The 23,053-nt window shown below is 46.1% G+C and overlaps 1 protein-coding gene across 1 annotated transcript in view; it reads right to left on the minus strand.

The window, feature by feature from the left end:
* The window catches only part of COG3 (component of oligomeric golgi complex 3), a 1,080,852-nt gene that overhangs the window by 708,810 nt on the left and 348,989 nt on the right, over positions 1-23,053 (minus strand). The window contains exons 8-9 of the mRNA XM_069640775.1: positions 19,567-19,647; positions 16,445-16,488 (exon numbers count right to left, since the gene is read on the minus strand). Coding sequence (XP_069496876.1) covers positions 16,445-16,488; positions 19,567-19,647 — 125 coding nt within the window. The remainder of the gene's footprint in view (positions 1-16,444; positions 16,489-19,566; positions 19,648-23,053) is intronic.

The following is a 23,053-nucleotide window of genomic DNA, read 5'->3' on the forward strand; positions in this document are numbered from 1 at the left end:
TTACGCAGAGTCATCCCGTCCCTGATCCACCAAGACCAGACAGCATATGTGCCCGGTAGAACCATTACGGAAAACCTACGCAGACTGCACCATGTTATCCACAGCACTGAAGGCAGACGGACACAATGTGCAGTAGCATCCCTTGACGCCTCTAAAGCATTTGACTCAGTGCGCTGGAGATGGCTCCTGGCCACCATGTCTAAGATGGGAATAGGGCTCAGCTACATAAAATGGGTCACACTCCTTTACACCAATCCAGAGGCCAGAGTACGCACCAACAGCACCTTCTCACACAAATGGGAGCTTTCTCGAGGAACTAGGCAGGGATGCCCCCTATCACCCATGCTGTATATTATAGCTATAGAACCCGTGGCAGCATATGTGAGACAGGAATACGGGGATGGAGGCATACTAGTAGATGGGGTGAACCATGTGATTTCCATGTACGCCGACGATATGCTCCTCTATCTAACAAACCCCACACACATACTGCCCTACATACTGGAAACCTTAGATAGATTTCACAGATACACGGGGATCCAGATCAACCGGGACAAATCATGCCTATTCCCCCTCGCCGCCTTGAGCGGGAAAATGGCCGGTCAGCTCCCCGATCTTGCCCTAAACTGGGAACCCTCCTCCTTCAAATACCTGGGCATCAGAGTGCACAGAGACCCCAAGACTGAGCACGTACTGAACACAGTGAGGGCAAAGGAAGGCCTGGCAAGGTCAATGGAGTTCTGGAGCAGGCTGCCGCTATCGGTAGCGGGCAGGGTGGGCCTGCTGAAAATGGTGGCGCTTCCCAGACTGCTGTATTTCTTCACCAACGTACCACACAACATACCACGACAATTTTTCAACGAACTACACAGACTGTGCAGAACATTCTTGTGGCAGGATGGCAGGCGTAGGGTCGCCCTCGAAACGATGCAGAGACCGTATGACAAGGGGGGCCTCAGAGTGCCCAACTTCGAACTGTATTACCTGGCCGGACAATTGAAGCACGTGATACAATGGATGGCCGACGAGGCCACTACGGACACTCGCTTGCTACAGCCGCAAGTCCCGCAATTGCTCCTCAGGGACCTGCTATGGTCTGAACCCAAGTCTAAACAACCTCACTCATACCTGATTCTCTTGGGCGTCCAAATCTGGCGGAGGGCCTGCAAGGCTGCACTGATCCCTGACCCCTACTCTCCTCAGATCCCTATAGCCGCCATCATGGCCAACAGACCGGGAAGCCATAGGATAATAAGAGACACTTGGGAACCTTGCGGCGTAGCTACCCTGGGCGACCTGGCGGATGATCAGGGAATCTTAACCTTCGCGGAGTTACAAAAAGTCTCTGGTATCCACACGGGACAGTTCTTACTCCACAATGCAGTGATTAGGAAACTGGTGACCCGCTGGCCACCAACGGATCCGTTAAATACTGGTCACGAACACATTGAGGACCTGCTCGGGGCGGCCGAGGGTGGCCATGAGACCTCAAGAATATATGACACACTGCTAGACAGCGTCACCCAACGAAACCTCCAGTGTAAGGCGGCGTGGGAACAAGAACTAGGATCACAATTCGAAGACAATGAATGGGGGGCCATAATGGGATACCACAGGAAAGTATCCAGGAACGCCAGGTTCCAACTCATCCAATTCTACATTACGAATAGAGCGTATCTCACACCAGACGTCATCTCCAGATTTAGTGGAGCTGTGACCACTGGGTGCCCCAAATGCAACGAAGCCCACGCGGCGATGATACATATGTTTTGGGGATGCCCCGCCATTCAGTCTTTCTGGGCCCAGGTCAAAGCCAAGGTGGCCGAGGCGAACATCACCCTAGAAGTTCATACGCCAAAAGCATGCATCCTCGGCATATACCCCAGAAGCAAGAAGAACAGACCACTCAATAAACTAAAAGACCTAATGTATATACTGGCGAAGAGACGCATTGCAATGAATTGGAAGCGCCCGCGGGCCCCCTGCTTGTTGACTTGGTGGCAAGACCTCCGCAAATGGACGAACGCAGAGACAGCGGTCTGGGAGATGGCGCAGTGCCAACAAAGGCAGGACACCTCAGACGACCTACTACAATGGGTGGAGCTAACGGTTACGCTGTTCAGCCCCAACATGGGAAGCTCCTCTGGCGATGACACAGATGACCCACAACAATCACGTGGATGAACTGGTGGTGTAACACGTTTGGGCCCGGACAAGTTGGGATAGGGAGGGGGGAGGGTGGGATGGGTGTGATTGCACTTTGTTTTTTGTGTATGTTCACGTTGATGACACAATGAAAATAATAAAACAGATTAAAAAAAAAAAAAAAAAAGTAAAACAGCCTAGCAAATATATCATAATACAGATGGTTAGTAATGCACTGTGCATTCCTTCAAAGTAAGCTGTTGTCACTTCACATGCTGGATAAGATGCTCAGTATATTTGATTGTACTTGTAAAATTTTTGTACAATTTTTCCAAGCTAGGCTGTCCTCGAAATACATTTTGTGTAAAAGGCCGATATGGTGGGAGTAGCGATAGCAGCTCCTCATGTATTGGACCATTTATAGGTAGATGTGAACAAAGGTTGTAATACGTGTTAGAAGCACTTTGCACTTTAAATTAAAGAATAATAAGCCTTTAAAATATTTATGGATGAAAAAATGAAGACACCTATAAGAGTATCTATATCGGGTACATTTTACTTTGCAAATACAACCATCAATGAAGACACTATGTCCTGACTGTTGAAAAGCAGGCAGGAGGTTATGACGCAATATAATTGTTTTGAAACATTAAACCTCAACAACAACTTTTTTGTATCGCACATAATGAAGCCAGCACGTTCTATGATTATGAATCCGATGGATACAGCAGAGTAAATTTTAACATTGGGGCTCGAATAATATACTGCTATAAACATTGTGATGGATGGAGTTTAAACTGCATGAGTTAAAAGCATGCATGTTTTGTTATTTGTCAGGGACATGTGAATTTATGAAAGCATTCCCATTTCAAGTGCCCAATGTAAAATGGCTACAACAACGTAGCAGGGTGTGAGTCTGTCTTTGATGTTTTATGTTAAGGCACAGGTTGAATGTTTTTAAAAGTTGATTAATCACAGGTGGAGCTGCTGTGAACAAGCCACGAGTTAATGGCGAAACGCGTCAGTTGCAGACACTCTGCTGACATTGACTTTGTTGGGATGACCAAGATTTCAAAATGAATACTTTCACAATAAAGTTTGTAACTTTTAAACCAAAGCCTTGGACTCCTGGCATTTACTTTTAATGGCATCCATCAAGAGAATCGATCACGAGAGTGCTGCGCACTGTGAAAGCTTTTTTTCGCTGTCAAGTTTTGGAATGTATATAAGTATATAGGATTCCTTAAGTTGAAGAGCAAATTTCAAGGTTTATACTATTTCAAAATGCTGTTTTTCAGCTTGGTCTGGTGGTCATCAAATCCAATTGGACTGTTTCAAGGAAAACAAGAGTACACAATAGAATTAAAAAAAAAAATAAATAAGTGGTTTATCAGTTATTGCATTGATATCACATTTTCGTGTTGTAAGGAACAAGTTACTACTGTTCTCCAGCATGGGTCTGGCATGGATTCACATGCTCATGAATATTCCCCGTCGTCAGGCCGGGAATCCTCGGTAAAAGAAAAAACTGTTTCACTTTCACTTACAAACTGTCTTTCTCCTTTAAACCAATCACTGAGCTCTGGGTCATACTGCCCCCAACCAATGACTGCCCTCTCCCTCTGGCAGCCATCTTCAGATCTGGTAAGCAGGTAAAGTGGCAGTCTGACCAAGAAGAGCTGCAGAAGGGCTGTAAGGAGGGTTTGCATGTGAATCCATGCCAGACACATGCTGGGGAACAATAGTTACAAGTAACTTGTTCCTTCTCCAGCATGGGGTCTGGCATGGATTCACATGCTCATGAATAAAGAAAACATAGCAGTACAACATTACACAACCACGGGAGGTGGCAAGGCTCAACCGAAGCAATTACTCTTACCTCCGGAACTGGCTCACCTTCAAGAGAACAGGTTGCGTAGCACTACTTGGCCGACCATGGACTCCTCCCTGGAATCCCTGTTGACACAGTAGAATCTTGTTAAGGTGTGGTTGGACCTCCAAATAGTAGCCCTGCAGGTGTCCAGCAGGGGCACACCAGACGGGAACACGGTCGTTGCAGCGATCGCTCTGGTGGAATGGGCTCTCGGACGGCCGGCCAGCGGTTGGTTTGCCAACCAATGACAGTGTGTGATACAGCTGGAGAGCCACCTGGAGATGGAAGCCTTGGACAAGGTCTTCCCATGTGTAAAGTAGTAGACTGTAGTCAGAATGCAGAGTTCACAAGGTATGATTTATTGCCGAGTTAAATTTTCACACAGCCTCTCGTTATAAACAACAAAACATGCTTACACGTCATTCAGCAGGCTTGCTCAGAAAACAAAAAAAAAAATGGAGCAATTCAGAGTTCGCATGAATGTCCTCTTCAGCTTGCCTCCTCTTTGAGAGAAAATTAATCAGGTCACATAAATTCCTTTCCCCGGACACTAGCTTTCCATTCCTTCGCCAGCTGTCCAACTTGGGTTTTGAAAAAAAAGGAAAAACAAACAGAGGGTAAACCCACGGAAACACTGTCCTTTGAAAATGGTTTACAGCCAGACTTTCCTTGTCAGTGAATCTGCTTCAGTAGTGCCCCGGCGCTGCCGCTCTTCGAGCCTCCCTGGCGGAGGCTCTGCCTCTTGATAAGGATCTCCGCGGTGCCGAGCCTTCAGCCTCCTAGTACGCCCAATGTACATCACCTGGGGATTCCTCCCACTCCTCTGTGTTCTCCGGCCAGGGCTGCTGCTGTAATGAGAGACAGCTGATGAGTTTCTCGGGGCTTCTTTTAACTCATACTTTGCTCCTCCCCTCCTCTCATCTTCCACCCGCCTTTCCTGCCCACTTCCCACACCTGCAGCCAGTTTGCCTTCACTCCTCCACCCGGCTCCATGCACTGTTTGTTCCTCCCAACCTGTACTGCTATGTGGGCATCTGTCACTTTACCGCATGACCTGGCTGTAGCTATACCGCTTCCCTTTGTTCATTTTCTCTTTTCCCCCACCTGGTCTCCATTTCCCGTGGTGGTTTATGGGACATGTAGTTTTGTTCTGTCCTGCTGATGTAACATTTTGGGTGCTGGGTCTGAAAGTTAGAATGGGGCTGTCTTTTATCTCTATTGCCTCTTTGACCTCCTCACACCATGGTTCACAGGACCAAAGTTCACGAACAGTTGAGACGTCTTCCGGAAACTCTTTGTGCGTGCCACATAGAACTTCAGAGCACAAGCTACATCCAGCGAGTACAAAGTCCTTTCAGCCGGCGACAAAGGTTTCGGAAAGAACACAGGCAACAACAAAGGTTTGTTGAGCTGGAATTCCGATGGAACCTTTGGGATGAAGGAGGGGTGATTATGCAGCACCACCTTGTGTCGTGAAAAGTCAGATAAGGCTGTTTGCAGGATAGGGTCTGGATCTCACCCACCCTCCTGGCAGAGGTGATGGGCACGAAGAAAGCCGTTTTCCACGAGAGGAACTTGAGAAGGGCCTGGCGCATAGGCTCGAAGGGGGTCCCATGAGCCTTGTCAGTACCACGTTGAGTTCCCACGCCGGGGCCGGAGCCTTCACCGGTGGGAACGATTGAAACAGTTCTTTGAGGAACTCCTTGACGAGACAGTGGGACCACAGAGAAGAGCGTCCCGGAGACCTGGTGTAGTGGGAGATAGCCGCCAGATGCACCTTGATAGAAGCGTGCCCCAGCCCCGCCTTGGCCAAGGACAACAAGTACAGAAGAATCTGTGGGGCCGTGACCCTCAGAGGGTTGATCTTCTGCGACCGGCACCACATAGTGAAACGCTTCCACTTGTGCCTGTAGCACTTAAGAGTTGATGATGCTTTGGCAAGGACCACTCTGCAGTCTGGTAGTAACTCGTACCCTCCAAAATCCTCCAACCCTCCAAAATCTAAGGCTGCAGGAGCCAAGCCTTCAGGTTCAGCGATCGTGATGAAGGATTGCGCTTCCTTCTCTGGTGAACAGATCCGCAACCATTGGCAGCTTGACCGGAGGTGACGTTGACAGGCTGAGAAGCCACGCCGGGGCGACGAGGATCATCCTGCATCGGCACCATTTAAGTTGATTGATGACAGCAGGAGAGGCAACTGAGGGAAAGCGTACAGGAAGAGGCGTTCCCACGGGAAGGAAAATGCACCCCCCCCATGCTCCTCAGCTGGTGGAACCTGCTTACGAATCTCAGGTATTTGGAATTCGTCGCCATAGCAAAACAGATCGATCTGGGGTCTGCCCCATTTGAGGAAGAGGCTGTTCACGTGATCCTGTCGAAGCTCATACTCGTGGAAGAGCGCAGCTCCCTGCTGAGGGAGTCAGCAACGGTGTTCTTGACTCCCGCCAGGTGGAAAGGAATGAGGAACATGTCCTGGGTGACGGCCCAGTGCCATAAGTCCTGCGCCTCTCTGGAGAGTGCTGGGTATCTGGTTACCCCCCTGCTTCCGGATGTCGAACACTGTGGTGGTATTGTCCAGGAAGACCCTCACCACCTTGCCCTTGAAGGACGGAAGGAACGACTTGAGGGCCCAGAACATTGCCCGCAGCTCAAGGACATTGATGTGGAGATCCCTCTCCTCCAGCAGCCAGAGGCCCCTGGTGTAGAGAAATCTGGTTTGGGCTTCCCCAGCCCTCCAGGGAAGCATCCATGGTGATCGTAACCTGGGAGAGGGGGCTCTGGAAGTCCATACCCCTGGTGACGTTGGAGCGCACACCCCACCACTTTATCGCTCGACGGAACTCCTCATCGAAAACAATCTTGTCTGCGAAGCTTCCGGACACCTGGATCCACCAAGTGTCCAGGAATTCCTGAAGGGTTCGCATCCGCAACCTGCATAGTCTTATCAGGTAAATGCATGACAACATCATGCCGAGCAGCAACTTGATGGTCTACACCGTGGCGGTCTTCAGTTCCAACAGCCGTTGCACCTTGCCCAGCACGGTTGCTATCCTTACCCCCAAGGGGGCCGCTAGGCAGCAGACCATGTTGTGCCTGGCCCCCAGGAACAGCACTTTCTGCAATGGACACTTCACAGAGAATCCCAGATCCGTCAGAAGCCGGACGGTCCTGCCCGTGTATAAGACAGCTGCATCCCTTGACTTGGCCCGGATGAGCCAGTCGTCGAGGTACGGTTAAACATGTATCCCTTGTAGGCGCAGATGGGCCGCCACTGGTGCCACGCACTTCATGAACACCCTGGGTGCAGACTTAAGTCCGAAGGGAAGGGCCTTGAACTGGTAGTGCCTTCCTTGAACTACGAAGCTCAGGAACTTTCAATGCTTCACGTGAATGGGGATGTGGAAGTACGCGTCCTCCAGATCCAGCAGCGTCAAGAAGTCTCCTTCGTCCAGTTGGCCGACCACATGCTGCAACTGGACCATCCTGAATTTTTGGGACTTCCGGTGTTTGTTGAGATGCTGCAGGTCTAGAATGGGCCTCCAGCCCCCGGTCGACTTCTTTACCAATAAGTATCTGAAGTAGACTCCAGAGTCGCTTTGGAACCAACTCTATCGCCGCCTTTCTTAGCATGGCCCATACGTCCTGCAGGAGCTGAGGGATGTGTTGCTCCTGCCGGGCCATCGGTGGTATACGCGGACACTTCTGCTGGAACTCGAGTGTCCGTGGGCGAGACCGTCTGGGATACATCAGTCAGTGGAGATCTTTTCGAACTCGCTGACTAAGTCCGCCAGCCAGCCTCCCACCAGGGTACATGGGCGGGGGCCCAACATCCTGGCCGGTTCAATCTTGCTTCGGGGCCTGCATGCCGCCTTGGGAGCGACGACATTGGCCACATCTGCCGAAAGCCTTGGAACCGCCCGTGGGCCTATTAAACTGGGAGAGTTGACGGTACGAAGAGGACCCTCTGCTGGCCTGCCAGATTTTCCGCTGGAGGCACGAAAGGATGGACGATGCTGCTGAAAAATGCCCAGGGCATGGGTCCTCTCTGTATCTGTCTTAATGGCCTGCAACGATTTGTCGACGGCTTTCCCAAAGAGGTTGTCCCCGTCGAAGGGCTTGCCCAGTACTGTCGTCTGGACCTCTTGCCAGAAGTTGGAAGCCTTCAACCAGCCACGACGACTGAGGCAGAGACTGTTCCCCATCTGTCGGAACCCCGTGACCGCGATGTCCAGGTCCACAGTGATGGCATGGTCCGATGCCACTTCGCCCTCCTGGAGAATCTCAAGCGCCTTCACCCGTTTGTCGTCGGGGAGAAATTCCAGCAGCAGGGCCATTTTATACCACAACTCCCTGTGGTATCTGCCAGGATTGCAAGTGCATTTGCTGCCTTGACTGTCATCGCCGCTGAGTAGATCACTTTCCTACCCATGGAGTCAAAGTTCTTCCCCTCGCTGTCTGGGGGAACAGAGGCTGAAGATGAGGGATTAGAAGACTTCGTCACAGCCGCCGAGACCACGGAGTCCCGGGAGGGCTGCGACCGTAGGCACTTGGATGCATGGTACTTCTTTTTACAGAATGTCCCTATTCATTGGGGCTGAGGCTGGGTTTCTCATCAGCGTATGAGGCCCTCATCCCAAACGTCGTCCAGGATAGGCACCACCAGAATGGTCTTCCTCTTGGCCCCACTTTGTTGGTAAAGGAAACCTTCCTTCTTGGTCTCTTCTGGTGTCAGCTCGAAGAGCTCCGACGCACGGGCGACCATGGTGTGGAACTACTCCACTTCATCCGCGGGAGAAGCCCTGGACGGTGGAGAAACGCTGCCATCATGGTCGTCCCTGTTCGCTGTGTTCGTCCCCGTATTCCTAGGGGGGAGGGGGGGGCATGTGCGGCGGTTGATGAGGTGGCATAGGGGGGGTGTTTTCTCTTCTATGCCACCGGCGGGCCCAGTGCCACCGGGGCCAGTGCCGGGGGTGCCATCGGCATCCTCTTCTGAATCTCTGACACCAGTGTGTGGAGAGTTGAATGGATGTCCAGCGATATGTCTCGGAGAAAAACACAAGGACTCCCAACACTTGAACGTGCGGTAACAATCTGAAGATGGCTTCCAGAGGAGGGCCTTAGGGAGAGGGCAGTCATTGGCTGGGCGCAGTATGACCCAGAGCTCAGTGATTGTTTAAAGGAGAAAGTTTGTAAATGAAAGTGAAACTGTTTTTCCTTTTACTGAGGATTCCCGACCTGACGACAGGTAATATTCATGAGCATGTGAATCCATGCCAGACGCCGGGCTGGAGAATTAATATATTCTGTTTTTGTGCTATAAATTAAGCATGTTTTTATTTTCTTCGATTAGAGGCCTAGGCCCTAGGAAGGAGAACAGCCTACAGATTCAGACAACTAAACTAATGATGTCGCTTGCCAAACCATTGTCACTTGGCAGCAGCTAGATTTTGAGACTGAGTATGGTGCTCGCAAGATTTAGTGTCGTGATGCAAATGTCCAGTGGCCGGAATTTGAATTGAATATCAGCACTGGCCCATGGAAAGTAACGCTGGATCATTGTTACAGCACACAATGTCACCCAGAAGAAACAGACAATACAGAAGAGGTTTCAGAATTGCTTGCAGGACCGCTCACACAATCCACACCCTCTAATAAATGCTATGTAAGAAACAGAAAATGTCACCTGTTTCCCCAATACATGTGCGCAAATTGGAACTATCACACACAAATAACCAAAGCATCTTCGTTACTGATTGATGATTGTGCTCGTGATGTGGACTTCACTCTTCTGATTGTTGAGGACTTATCCACCACTGTGGAATCACAAATCACTGTACTTCTGGACGCTTGGCTATTAAAGGAACCAGAATACACTGTGTTGGGCTGCTGCCTTATAGAGATTATGAAAATGATTAAATGTGATCATAAATTGCGTCGGAGGATTTGTGGGGAGCCATTGGTTAAGTTTACTTGTGTAGGCAAAGGCACCAACCTGAAAATCAAGGGTAGCGGTGTACACCACCATAACTCATTTTCATGGTCTGCTCAACCTATACTTGGGAAAGTGCCTGATGGAAATGTACTTTGTTCCTCTGCTTTGTGGTTTAGCGGATCAATGGACAGTACAATGTCAAGTTTTTCTATCTTTGTGGGACTCAAGTTCCTTTAAAAAACACAGTACTACAAATATCGGAAGGATTTCTTGTTTCCCGCTATTAGCCGGGCATTGACACTCGAACAGTTGTCAATGGACAATGCTTTCGCTGGCATAAGGCTCTGGATTGCTGATGATGGACCGTGTGACAGTCCAGGTTTTTCTGCTAAGTATTACACTTACCACTTCCAAGACATGAGAACCAAAGAAATTGTCAGTTCAGTCGCTGTGCAAGTATCTGAATGTACCTCGGCTGTTGCCATGGAAAAATATGGTTTCATTAAATCCATTCAACTTCTGCAATCCAGAGGAATGCAAATAGACATGATAGCCACTGACAGGCATGTTTCAGTAGCCATGGTCATGCAAGTGCAATACCCATACAAAGCATCAATATGATGTATGGCACGTCGCAAAATTAATTTTGAAATAAAATACAGCGGCTGGAAAACAACTACAGAATTTCTTTTAAATTGATCACAGTCTATCAGCAACCATCTTTGCTGGAGCTCCAAAACTTGTGAACGATCTGTATATATTCTGCTTGAAAAATGGCTTTCATTGATGCACCATTGTTCCAACATACACTCTCGGACAGAAAACGAGCATTTCCACGACTGGGCAAATGGAACACGGAGCAAGGAGCAGGAATGCAAGAAAATGTGGTTGTTTCCTTGTTCCCCTCCTCACACAGCACTTGACAAGATTGTGTATGACAAAACGCTTTTAAAGGACATGAGGGGACTCTCAGAGTTCTGCCACACTGGAGATTTGGAGGTGTTCCATAATATGTGCCTAAAGTACAGGCCTAGAAGGTTGCATTTTAGCATAAACGGTATGGATGCCAGAACAAGACTGGCTGTACTTGCACACAACGAGAACCTTGGAAGGGAACATGCAAAAACTGTAGGAAAGTTCAGGATGCCTCGTCACAACAATGAGTTTAACAAAAGAAGCAAACAGTGGGTGGTCAAAGCCAATCTTCCAGCAGATGGATTTTGAATTTGTGAAAGATCTGGCATTGAATGTGCTGGCCATGCAAACACCTACAATAGCTCCAGATTTTGTTTCCAGGGCCCAGTGCATGCCACCGAACATCGCAAAATAGGTTTGCCCTCACAAACTTGAACTTGTTGAAAGGTTGACTTCAAGATTCAAATGATGTGTGGCTCTCTTCACAATGTTTAACAAAGCCGGTTCAAGATCTTCTGCATCATTCACAAGGCTTTCTGAGGACAGGGACCCCACTATATCTGACTCTTTCCCTAAATATCTCCCTCTTGGAGACCTTCTGTCATCTAGCAGCAATTCTCTGCAGATCAGACGCTATTCCAAGCAGACAGTGTGTGGTAGATTTCTTTCCTCGGCAGGAGCATCCCTCTGTAATGGCTTTTGCCTGATTTCCTTAAGTTCCGGAAAATTCTCTTCCCCCACCCCCTGCTGCTTATACCCTCACCTGTCGCACTGACTGGCTGCCTGGTCCCTTCTGAACTCCACAGGGCACCAGGCCCTCCTTGCCCAGTATACCCCAGCAGCCAGTCTTCCTGCCCCACACCCTCTCACAACCTGGACTTGCCTTTCTGGGCCCCTTTCCCCTGACAAGCCTGGGGGGGTGAGAATCCCTACCAAGCCTGGTCCAACCCCGTCCTCGCACTTCGAATGTGGTCCTCACTCCCTGCTTCCCTTGGCACTTGCCAACCCGACCTCCCTTAGCACTTGCATAGCCCCTTTGGCCCTCTTCTTCCCCCCCTCCTCCTCCCCCGCACTTGTATACCTCCCTCCCACCCTACCATTTTCCCTTCTGCCCGACCTACACCTCCCCCTTCCCACTCCCCCCCCCTGTACTTCTTGTTACTGCTCTTGCAAGATCCAAATTACACAAGACCTAGTAGGACCGTTATTGTTTTTTTTTCTTCCTGCCTACCACCCTTTTTTTGCTTGAGGCGCCCTGAAACACCATTTTTAGCATAGGCGCTTTACAAATAACCTATAAATTAAGTCTAACCTAGCTGGGAAGTAGGAATCATGATACATGGCTGCAGATAGCAACAGTCCAAATGGTTCTTGCGCCACAGTGTTAGCCAACATTGAAATAACGAGTGAAGGAATAGGTCTTGCCAATGTGCACTATGAACATGCGCTTGTGGGCATGCTGGAATTTTAGCGTTTGTAAAAATACATTCCTTTGTATTGTTGCTCATTGCATGCGTTACCCTGGATGCAACAGTCCACCCAGCCTGGTGCGAAATAGCCCCTTCTCAACCTTTATTTCCGGGTCCGTTTCTATATATCAACCCACTGCTTTTGTATTCGATTGTTTATTTCAGAAAAGAAGTGGCGCATTTTGGGCCCAAAAATTGCCCCACACTATTAATTTTGCTTTTTGTAGGCACTAATTAAGTATAGGGAAATCTGAGCCTGTCTGCACCTCGACTAGGGTCATCTTTGAAAGAATACGTAAATGTTGTGGGACCAGACACATTGATACCCGTTCCAATGGAAGTAAATATTTTCTTACGTGGGATACTTGAAATTTAGTTGCTTTTCACTGCAAGGCTTGTCATTAATATTGTTAAATTTTGTGGCATGTGTTCGCAAAACGAAACTCTCTCCGACACGCTGTGAACGCTGGATGAAGGGTCGCATTGTTATGCATCCTTGAATCACCAGCACTAACAATTTGAAGGCCAAAATGTTTTGAATATCCAAAAAGAAGTGCTAAGATTCACTATATCGAAAGCTTAAGTAGGAATGTCAAGATTCTATTACTGAGATGTGTCTTTCGAAGAGGTTGGTCATCCGTCTCAGACACAATGCAAGCAAAGTTTTAAATAATATTTATGCAAGTGAGGATGGCAAGTGTGCTCTAAGCTATATGATTTACCTTGTGACGGATGAATGTTCAATTTGACGCAAATAATAGACATTTTACATGTTAATTGGAACTTAAATTGATAGTTAACAAATATGTTCTGTTATATACAATTATAAATTGGGTACTGAATTTTTTTTTACATTTTCGATATTACATAGTTATAGCATCCCAATGTGCACCTGTCATGGGTACACAGTTTACCGGTTGATGGCTTCTTCAACCACAATTGGACAATAATCATCAACAACGCATCTGTGATAACTATTATCTTGGATGATCGCTAGAGACCAATCTGTCCTTTTGAGGTTGCAGTGATAAGGCGCAACATGGCACCCTATAGGTTCTGAAAACGTGCGGATGTGAAAGTGTTGCATTTCAAATTGAAAGCACCCATTGCTTCTTTGTAATGGAACACCATGTTCCTCGATCCGAATTCGGCGATGGAAGATAATAACTTTCTGTGAAGAATGCAAAGACTGGGATTAATCGATCAATGAATGGAATCAGCATTCTAAGATCACGGTAGAACCATGCAATATTCGCTAGGTCTAACCTTTATTGGGAAAAGTAACCCATGTTTTTGTGGTCTTTATTACCTCTTTTCAGCGTTATGTCAAAATTAAAAGGACATGTTACGCTCCCGACTATTGCGGTTTTCTTTAAAATAAACTGTGTTTCTCATTTTTGTGAAAAGAAACAAAAGTGTTGCGTCTGTGGATATGCGTCTTTATGTTCCTGGTTCTGCGTTAGATAACGTTATGACATTGACGATGACAGGGTCCGTTTGGCTATGCTGCCCACACTGAAGGCATGGTATCAAACAGTGAAGACAGACACAAGTGATCACAGTTCAAGGGTGTTTACTGAACTTCAAAAGGGCTGGTTGAACACCTATCTAAACCTAAATCCAAAGATGGGCGCAAGCTATGACCATCAAATAATAATAAGGCAGTCCTAGTGGAGTCTGTCAAAATAAAAGGGCTTATACTAATAAAACCTATTGCCAATCCTTACTTCTAAATACAAAAGTTCCATTCCTATTAGGATTTTTACATGTTCTCGCTTTCAATTTTCATCATGGGTCTCCCTCTTCAGGCTGAGACCCCCTTTTATCACAATGTTCACACGTGTGGTCTCCCTCATTCGGGCTCAGATACTCTTTCTACCAAATGTAGAAGGTATTGTATCTTGCCTTTTCAAGTTCAAACATTCATCAGCAGTTAGGTTTACTCGTGTCTTTCATCACACGCATTTAACAATTTTCGGTCCAGCGCTCGTTATACAATGTTGCCGCTTGCAACCTTGACTTCAACAGAGACCGGTCTTGCATCAGTCTCCCCAACTCACTGGCTGTGTTGATCTCTCTGGTGCTTCTTTGTTCTTGGAGCCAAGTACGATACCACGACGGCTGCTGCTCCTCCCCACCTTGTTCAGTTATGCAGGAGGGACATTGGTATCTTCAACACACAATGCAGGATTCTTTCAGCTGGTTTCATGGCCTTATGCTTTCTGTCTTGAAGGTTTCTTCAAAGTAACAGTGTCTTGCCGAAAAGGTCAAGAGTATTTCCCTCATTATGAATCCTTCTGGGCTGACCGTCTTTCTCCCCTCGTTCAGCTGCTGACTCGAAACTGCTGTTCCTTTGTGTCCTTTGCCTTGCTCAGAGTGTGCTCTCATGCTCTGCCTTTTATCTGTGTGGGGAAGTGTAATGGATGTCTGGTGTGAGTAATTGCCAGACCTCACCTGACCATCTGGTGTCCCACCCCGACTGCCCGAAGAACCCTCACCCAGGTGATCCTCCCGCACTGGTCCAACCCTGGGTCTGGATCCAAAGGCAATGGCCGTGCCATGGCCACCTGAGAGTGAGATCTGCGGGACTAGTGGGTGAGACACCTTCTGGTTCCTCACACCACTAACGTCATTTAAATAGATGGAGCTCATGGTGAGCGTCTAGTGATGTCAGCTTGAGGGGCAGGTGATCTGAATTAGTGCCGAGAGGGCACTTGTACTTAGGGCAATGGATCAACTTATAAGATTAGCAGAAGATGGTGGTACTCGACCCATTGTTTTCACATTTGTTAAAGTGATAAAAATGTGGGTAAGTTGCATTGGACATTTTTTAAAGAACGATCAATGTATGCTCTAAAATACATGCCTGATCAATTGAACCAATAACATTTTTGACCAAACTCCCCTTTTAATAATTTTAAACAAAATAATGATCTACCTTTTACATCGAGCCTAATATTTACATGTAGTCTGTTTCTATGGTCTGTGACTGCCATCTAGTGGACCTTTGAAAAATTTGAATCCTGGTTTTGTGGTGGTTAAATGTCTTTTCACTAACCCATATTACTTTCTACCTACTTTTGCCTTGCAAATGCCCTTTTACACTCAACTTTTAAAAATAAATTACTCCCATTTCAATCTCTTATCTGGAACACTGCCTGCTATAATATATCATTGCCTACATTTTTTTTATCCTGTTGTTTTTTACCCTCTTTATTTTTGTAATTCGATATTTTTACCCCTTCATTTATTGTCTCTTCATTTTTTCCTGCAATGTAATCACTGGTTAACTGAATGATTTGCTCATGTTCTAACATTTCATGTATTCCAGATTTGGTTTTCTAGAACAGGCTACTTTCAACACCTCCTCAAGGCCCTCAAGCATAGAGTCACAGCTAAGGAGACCTTTCTGTTGGAGATCGGGATTGTGTGTGCTTTTGGAGATATATGGCGTGAAGAACAACATCACCATGACATAAATAAAATTACAGCTACTTGTCTCGTTTGAATCACACTGCATTAATGAAGTGATATTATACAAAGTTCTCCCTACAAAGTGTGCCACCAATATGTTGACTAGGTAAATGAGAAAATTGTTTCATATGGGTAAAAACACAAAGCAGACATATGATCTCTCCATATCCAGCCCAATTTGGCATCAATCGGGGGCTTTTGTCAGTATTGCCAGCAATTTGCGATGTTCAAGAAATGCATGCATACGACTGGAAATTACATTACTGTGGAAAGAAACAAATGACTCTACTTAAACTTTATTTTTACAATACTCTAGACACCAAATGAATATTCAATCTGCATATAACCTGTACCCCTTTGGCAATTGTGAATGTAAGACAGGATGGTATGGTGCAGGACAAAAGAAAAGAAGTGTGGACACTTTTTATAACAGTCATTTTGCTTTTCGTACTTTCTTGGAATACTACAACTTTTAAAAGAAACAATGTAGCTACATGAATGTTCACACGTCAGAAAAATAAACAGCTGTAAGGAGGAATATAGAGGGCAAAAATAATTTCAGAAAAATCTTTTAAAAGATCAAAACTGTGATATTTTGAACATGTAACAATGAATTTGTAATAAAACTGGACTCACTCTGGTATCTTCTCACATCTCTGTTCTATCTGCTCAATAAGTGTCTATTGCAAAAAAACAAAGAGGAAAACATGGATAAAGTTCATGCATCTATCTTCCAATTCAAACAAGATAACATTTAGCAGCACAGAATAGCTACCCCAAGCTCAACTAATGATTTGAACACATATGTCCCAGTTATATCCATCGAGCAAGGAAGACTTGTGTCCACCAATGCATATTCTGTCCACCACTGCATGAAAATGTTTGTTTTAATTTCTCCTTAATAACCAATCAACCACCAAATAAAGTTCTGTTACTGTCCGCTGAGGTGAATTGATTGTACTCCCCCATTCTCTCTGTGAGAAGGGTGAGCAGGAAGGAACGCTGCTGGTCCGGCATCTACCTAAAGGGCCTTTCAGAGGGTGGATGGAATGGGATCCTGCAGGCTTGGCACCACCAAAGCACGTTACTACCCATCTGAGACATTCACAACCCCAACTCGCAAAAGGGAGTCTACTTTGTAGACTCCTTCATACCCCACCCAAATAGGTAGCAACTTTGCTGGAGAATATAATTTTTTACCATGGCTCTGAAAAGGACGTGAAACCTTCCTGAAGTAAGTCTAAGAAAGGCTTGTAGGCTGAATGCTGAGAAACCAGAGGTCTGTGAACGGCCTGAAACAGAAAGTTGAGAAATCAGAGGTCCGGACAGTTCTAAAAGCAAATGCTGAGAATCCAGCGGTCCATGAGAGGTCTGCACTTTCAATCTAGAGGTCGAGGAGAGACATCTATACTGAATACTGCAAAACTAGAGGTCGGAAAGAGTTCTCATGAGTGATAAATCACCAGGTCTGGAAGAGACCTACATTCTTTTGTGGAGAACCATACATTCGAGAGAGATCCAACAGTGTACTGGGAAAACCTGAAGGAATGCTCAGTACAAGCTGGATTAGAAGAGGTTGAAGCCTGAAAGCCCAGAAGCCTGGAAGAGAGTGAAACCTCTAAATGGAGCAGTGTAAAAGCAGCAAGACCGAAGGAGGATTCAGTTTGTGAGTAACACTTGGAAGAGCCCGCCCAAGGAAACCTTTTCTTGTGCTGTCTTTAGACGAGGACTGGACTTTAGGAACAGGATTTCTGAACTGTTTGGTTGGCCAAGTCTTGGAACACTTTATATTTTAGCTTAGGGTTAGCCAGGAAGCGTGGAACCTGCTAAGAATATGTTTTGGATCTTTCTCTTGGCCACTTCTTTGGACATTGATTTGTAGAATAGTGTCTCCTTAGAGCAGGGGCTTTACCTTTTGCTCGCCAGATGTTTTGCCCTACAACTCCCATCAGCCCTAGTTAGCAGCGTCAATGGTGAGGGGTTCTGTGAGCCATGATCCAAACATTCTGGAGTGCCAAAGGTTGTAGACCCCTGCCATAGAAGAACAAGGACTTTTTAAAACAAGGTTATGAACTTTATGATTTTGGGGAAAGCAGACTGGAGGTGTTGGATACACAGAGACTGTCCCACTTTTTGTTGTCCCATCCCTGAACCGGTATCCTCATCTTTTGTTTTAGATCTTCTCAATGCTCTTATAGGTACTTTGTCAAATCCATTTCCTGACTTAAGACAGGATAAAACATACATCTTGAAACACATGCATCTTGTGTCACGTGAATTACTTGACCTTTCTGCACTCGCACCTGCCTAAATTGCCAAAACATTACAGTAAGAGGACCCAGTTGTGTAGATAAACAATGCTACCTATCCTTATTTTACAAACAATGTAGCTCTCAATCAAAGAAAATTGTAGATATCTTTACACAAACATGAAATGCCGTTGGTTTGTGCAACAGTGAACATGTTTACAAACTTAACATATATATTTTTGTAAGAGGTATTCCCTCACCCAGTAAAATAAAATACTGATGTGTAGAGTCTCTTAAACCAACAATCCCAGAGCTCTAGTTGATTTAACTAAACAGACAGTATAACAGACACAAAGTACAATAGTAATGTAGTTAATACTGTTAAAACATGCTATGTACACATTGGCAGGTTACTGACAAGTTTACCTATTCATTTTAAGCCTATACTGCAATTTGTAACTGATCTATTAAAATCTGTCTGACATTTAACATGCATAATCTAGAAAAGCAATTTACTGATCGTATCGTCATGATCCCTATAACAGATAGGTCTTAGACATTTCAAAAGTGTTGCTCCACTAGAAGAGGTCAGCCGGACCAGCTACCTTTTCTCTCTCTCCAGCCATCAGGTCAGTCGGGCCAACATCATACATGCCAACAATATCCCTCCATCTGGACAGATTTAAATCCACCATTCAAGCACTGGTCATATCCCACCTGGTTGGGGGCAATGCCCTCCTCGAAAGACCTCCCGTTGTCCTACCTTGTGCCCTTGAGAAGTGTCCTACACGAGGCCGCACATCTCTTCAAGGGCCTACGCAGATACGACCACATCACCGTGGCCCTCATCAACCTTCACTGGCACCAACTGTACGCACAAATCACCTTCAAGTCTTGCTGCATCGTTTATAAGGCAGTCGCTCTCAAGTCACTCAGCTACTTTGTGGAGAAACTCAGCATCTCCGGTGGACAGCAGACCACCAGTAGCCAGGACACGTGCAGACTTGAAATCCGCTGCTGCAAAAAGGAAAGGACCAGAAAACAAACCGTCCCTGCCTGCGCCCCAAGACTATGGAACCTCCTCCCAGTCATCGGACTTGCGCCCATTCTCCTACAAGTCAGAAAAGAACTCAAGATGCACCTCTTCAAGGAGTCTCTAAACCCTCAACGCCTAGGCCGTCATGTAACCACTGTGCCACCTGACTCGCTAGATGCCGTCAGCCTCTCTCATCCATGCATCTGTATCCTACCCCCTGCTGTATATCTGTTCTGATACCTCTGAAAAGCACTCCTTTATGCATCTCTATTGTTGTATAACTCTGTAAAGCGATCTGTTGCTTCTAAAAGCTAGGTCCTCACTCAATAAATATCATAATAATCAGTGTTACGTTTTTAACATTCAATGTCTTCAATACATCTGATTGGTTTCCTTGATAAGATCATTTTTTGGAAGATTTTAGTTGATGAAATAAACAATAGATAGAAAAATGTATTTGCTCATATACTTACACTGACTTTGGGAGCTGCAGCTCTGAACTTGACATAAAATAATGTGAAGGCATTGTCAGAATTTGGTACAGCAAGGGGATCCTGTTTAAAACAAAAACACAGACTAATTTGTGTGGCTCTGATAATGTTACCATCAACTATTTTAATATTTAGAAAAGTTGCACAAAGGATCATTTCCTAGTTATTATTGCTTACAATGGAAAAAAGCCAACAAGCATAGGATGCACAAGTTAGTTAGTTTGGCATTAAATAAGATATTGAAAGGTAGCCCAATTTACAGAGGTACCACTTAAATACATTGGGGTAACCCTAAACACACTCACACCAGAGTAAATGCACCCCTCTAGGGAATTAAGTCCACAAGTCTTTATCTTGCAAGGATAACAAACTTTAATCTGTACAAAGATGAGAATTGGGGGGGGCAGAGGACTCTGCCTCCCTCCACCCCCCCCCCGTCCAACATTCTGTCTGCTGTGGCTGGCTCCTGCAGGTTGACGGCAAGCAGGCACCTTATATACTGTTCAACTTGGTTACTGGATACTGGCATAGCTCATCGAAAAATGTTCTTCTTTAAAAGGGACGCTGCAGCCTTCCTTCTTGAATGGCAAGGTTACAAACTACTTAATATACTGCTACCTCTGGAGGAATACATTGTAGCTCCTGTTTAGCATCATTTTCTATATTACAAACATTTAAATATAAACACACCTTCCCGCCATACTCTTCACTCTTCATACTCTTCACATACACTTCACTCAATATTCTCATATTTTATCTGGTGCAGTAATTCTCCTCAAAAACCTTGTTTCCATAGTACTCTGTATGTCGTGCATTGAATCTTTTAGTCTCCAATGGCTTTTGATGGACAGTGAACAGCTGCTGAGTTACCTCGTACTCTCCGCCAGAGTTAGATGACACTAGGCAATGCTTGTAGTCTATTTTTAGCACAGGCTGCATTCACCGTGCTTTGAGATTTTAAACTAACTACAATTTAACATGTATTACAAATTCATTCAGCTTTGCACCTTATACTTAAATACTAACTATCTTCATTTAGTGGCCCTCCTCCACCCGGACTCTTGTAGTGCAGTTATCGGAAGTCTTGCCTATTTCTAAAGTGCTTGGGAAGCTTGGGAATGAAGAAAAGCACTAGCTCCTTCCCAACATTCCCCTATTTCGTTACCTCTACAGTAACAAACTCATCACCACCCGACATATCTACAAACCCAGAAATATTAGTTTGAGTTTCGCTGTTTATTGTATGGAAAGGTGTTTTAGATCCCCCAATTGATACCATAATCTTTGCACTATTAGGGACTATATGAATACACCATGGGAGACCCAATTGGCATGTGCAGAAGAGAACTAAGAAGAACACGATCACAGGCACCTCAAGCCATGACGGGACCCACTTAAAAGCAAGCGATAGCCAAACTGTGTTCTGAACTTCACCTGAACTTCACCTTCTTTCTTCATCTGAACACCTAGATTGTGCACTACCTCAATGATGTTGGATAATGACCCATTCTCAGCATCCTCCGGGGGTATAAAAGTGCAGCAGCTGCTTGTACCCCAGGAGCCAAAAAAAGATGAAAAAGAAAGGCTCTGCTGAGCTAAAAGGCAGATACTCGTCAGGTATTCCTCTGAGCAGTGCGGAACAGTCTTTTGAGACAGTTTGATCTCTTCTTTCTTCCCCGCCGTTGAAATTTTCCTTTTTCTGGCAGCATACCAAATTCCTGTGTGTTCTGAAAGCTTCTTTAGGTGCTAGAGTGGCTAGTTGGAACCTCAACAGGAATGTCTTCTCCCTTGAGGTGTTATTCCTTGATTACTAGTAGCACTGAGTGCAAGGTGGCCAGTGAACACTTGCCCCTCCAAGATGGTAGGAGGTGCAGGGAGGCTTGTCGGCCACAAACCCAGTAGTAATCCATCACTGCTGCCGTACCTTTCGTCTTATCAGGGATCACAAGAGTGTGGTTGCACTGTGTGTTTGCGCCACCAGGAACTGTACCTTCATTGAGTATATGGCTCTATGTACTTGCACTGGCTTCTTCACTGTTGCAATCCGTGTCAACCTTGTGATGTATTGGGACCATATTTGCGCACACATAGTCTCGATTTGGCATATTACTTCTCTACTGTACTCGAACAGCCCATCTGCCAGGCACGTCGCTGTGGTGCCCTGCCATTTGTGTAACCTCCCAAGGAGAAATATGGTCCTTGTAGACACTGGCAGTATATTGTGTTGCCATTGCATAACGCTGGGTCTAGATCAATGCTCCTCAACTGCAAGCTGTGTGCCTGCAATGTTCCTTTTATCCCCTATTGTGCAAGATGTACCGGCACTGTGCCTTTGTAATTGGGACTGGATGTGGAACGAAAACCTTAGGAGCCCCTGATGTGTGCGGGATAAGTGGACACACGTAACAGCTTTCATTGATTTCCTTCCTGCAATGCGCATATCAGAGTACCAGCTATTCAATGTTTCTAAATGCTGGATGTCAGAAATAGTGTCAAAGCCCAACCCCTTATATAAATCATACGTCATTCATACTTCCCATTTTGTTTGTCTAAGAAAACTTGTAGGGGTGGCTGGCAAAAAGTGAGCCATTATGTATTTCTTTTTTTATAGACATGCATTTGTCGCATTTATTTCCCAACTGTCCAATCCCCCCCTCCCTTTATATGGCCACCCCATATAACAAGACATACCTTCATCCACTCTACCAACCACGACCAGTGTCACACAAAACAATTATAATACTACATTTCTACAATACATAAAATCTTTATTATTATCCCTACATAACAGAGAGGTCGAACAGCCATCTTTGCTTATTCCTGGAGAGGAGAAAAAAGGTTATCAACAAAGAGAGGGAAAGAGAGGGAAAAAGAGGGAGCGAGGCAGAGAGGGAGAGAGAGGGAGTGAGAAGGAAGGGAGAGGGGGAGAGAGAGGGAGAGGGAAATGGAGAGAGCAAGAGAGGACGCACAGCCATTTTGCTTATTCCTGGAGAGGAGAAAAAAGGTTGTCAACAAAGAGGGAAAGAGAGGGGGAGAGAGGGGGAGAGAGGGGGAGAGAGGGGGAGAGAGGGGGAGAGAGGGGGAGGGAGAGAGAGGGAGAGAGAGGGAGAGAGAGGGAGAGAGAGGGAGAGAGAGGGAGAGAGAGGGAGAGAGAGGGGGAGAGAGGGGGAGAGAGGGAGAGAGAGGGTGAGGGAGAGAGAGAGGGAGAGAGAGGGAGAGAGAAGGAGAGAGAGGGAGAGAGAGGGAGAGAGAGGGAGAGAGAGGGAGAGAAAGGGAGAGAAAGGGAGAGAAAGGGAGAGGCAGAGGGAGAGGGAGAAGGAGGGAAAGGGATAGGGAGGGAGAGGGAGAGGGAAATAGAGAGAGCAAGAGGGAGGAGAGGGAGCAGAGGGAGAGAAGGGAGAGAGAGAGGGAAAGGGAAAGGTAGAGAGAGGGAAAGGGAAAAGGAGAGGGGGAGGGAGGCAGAAAGACC

Source organism: Ambystoma mexicanum, chromosome 7q, assembly GCF_040938575.1.
Source record: "Ambystoma mexicanum isolate Mex_15411 chromosome 7q, UKY_AmexF1_1, whole genome shotgun sequence".
NCBI lineage: Eukaryota > Metazoa > Chordata > Amphibia > Caudata > Ambystomatidae > Ambystoma > Ambystoma mexicanum.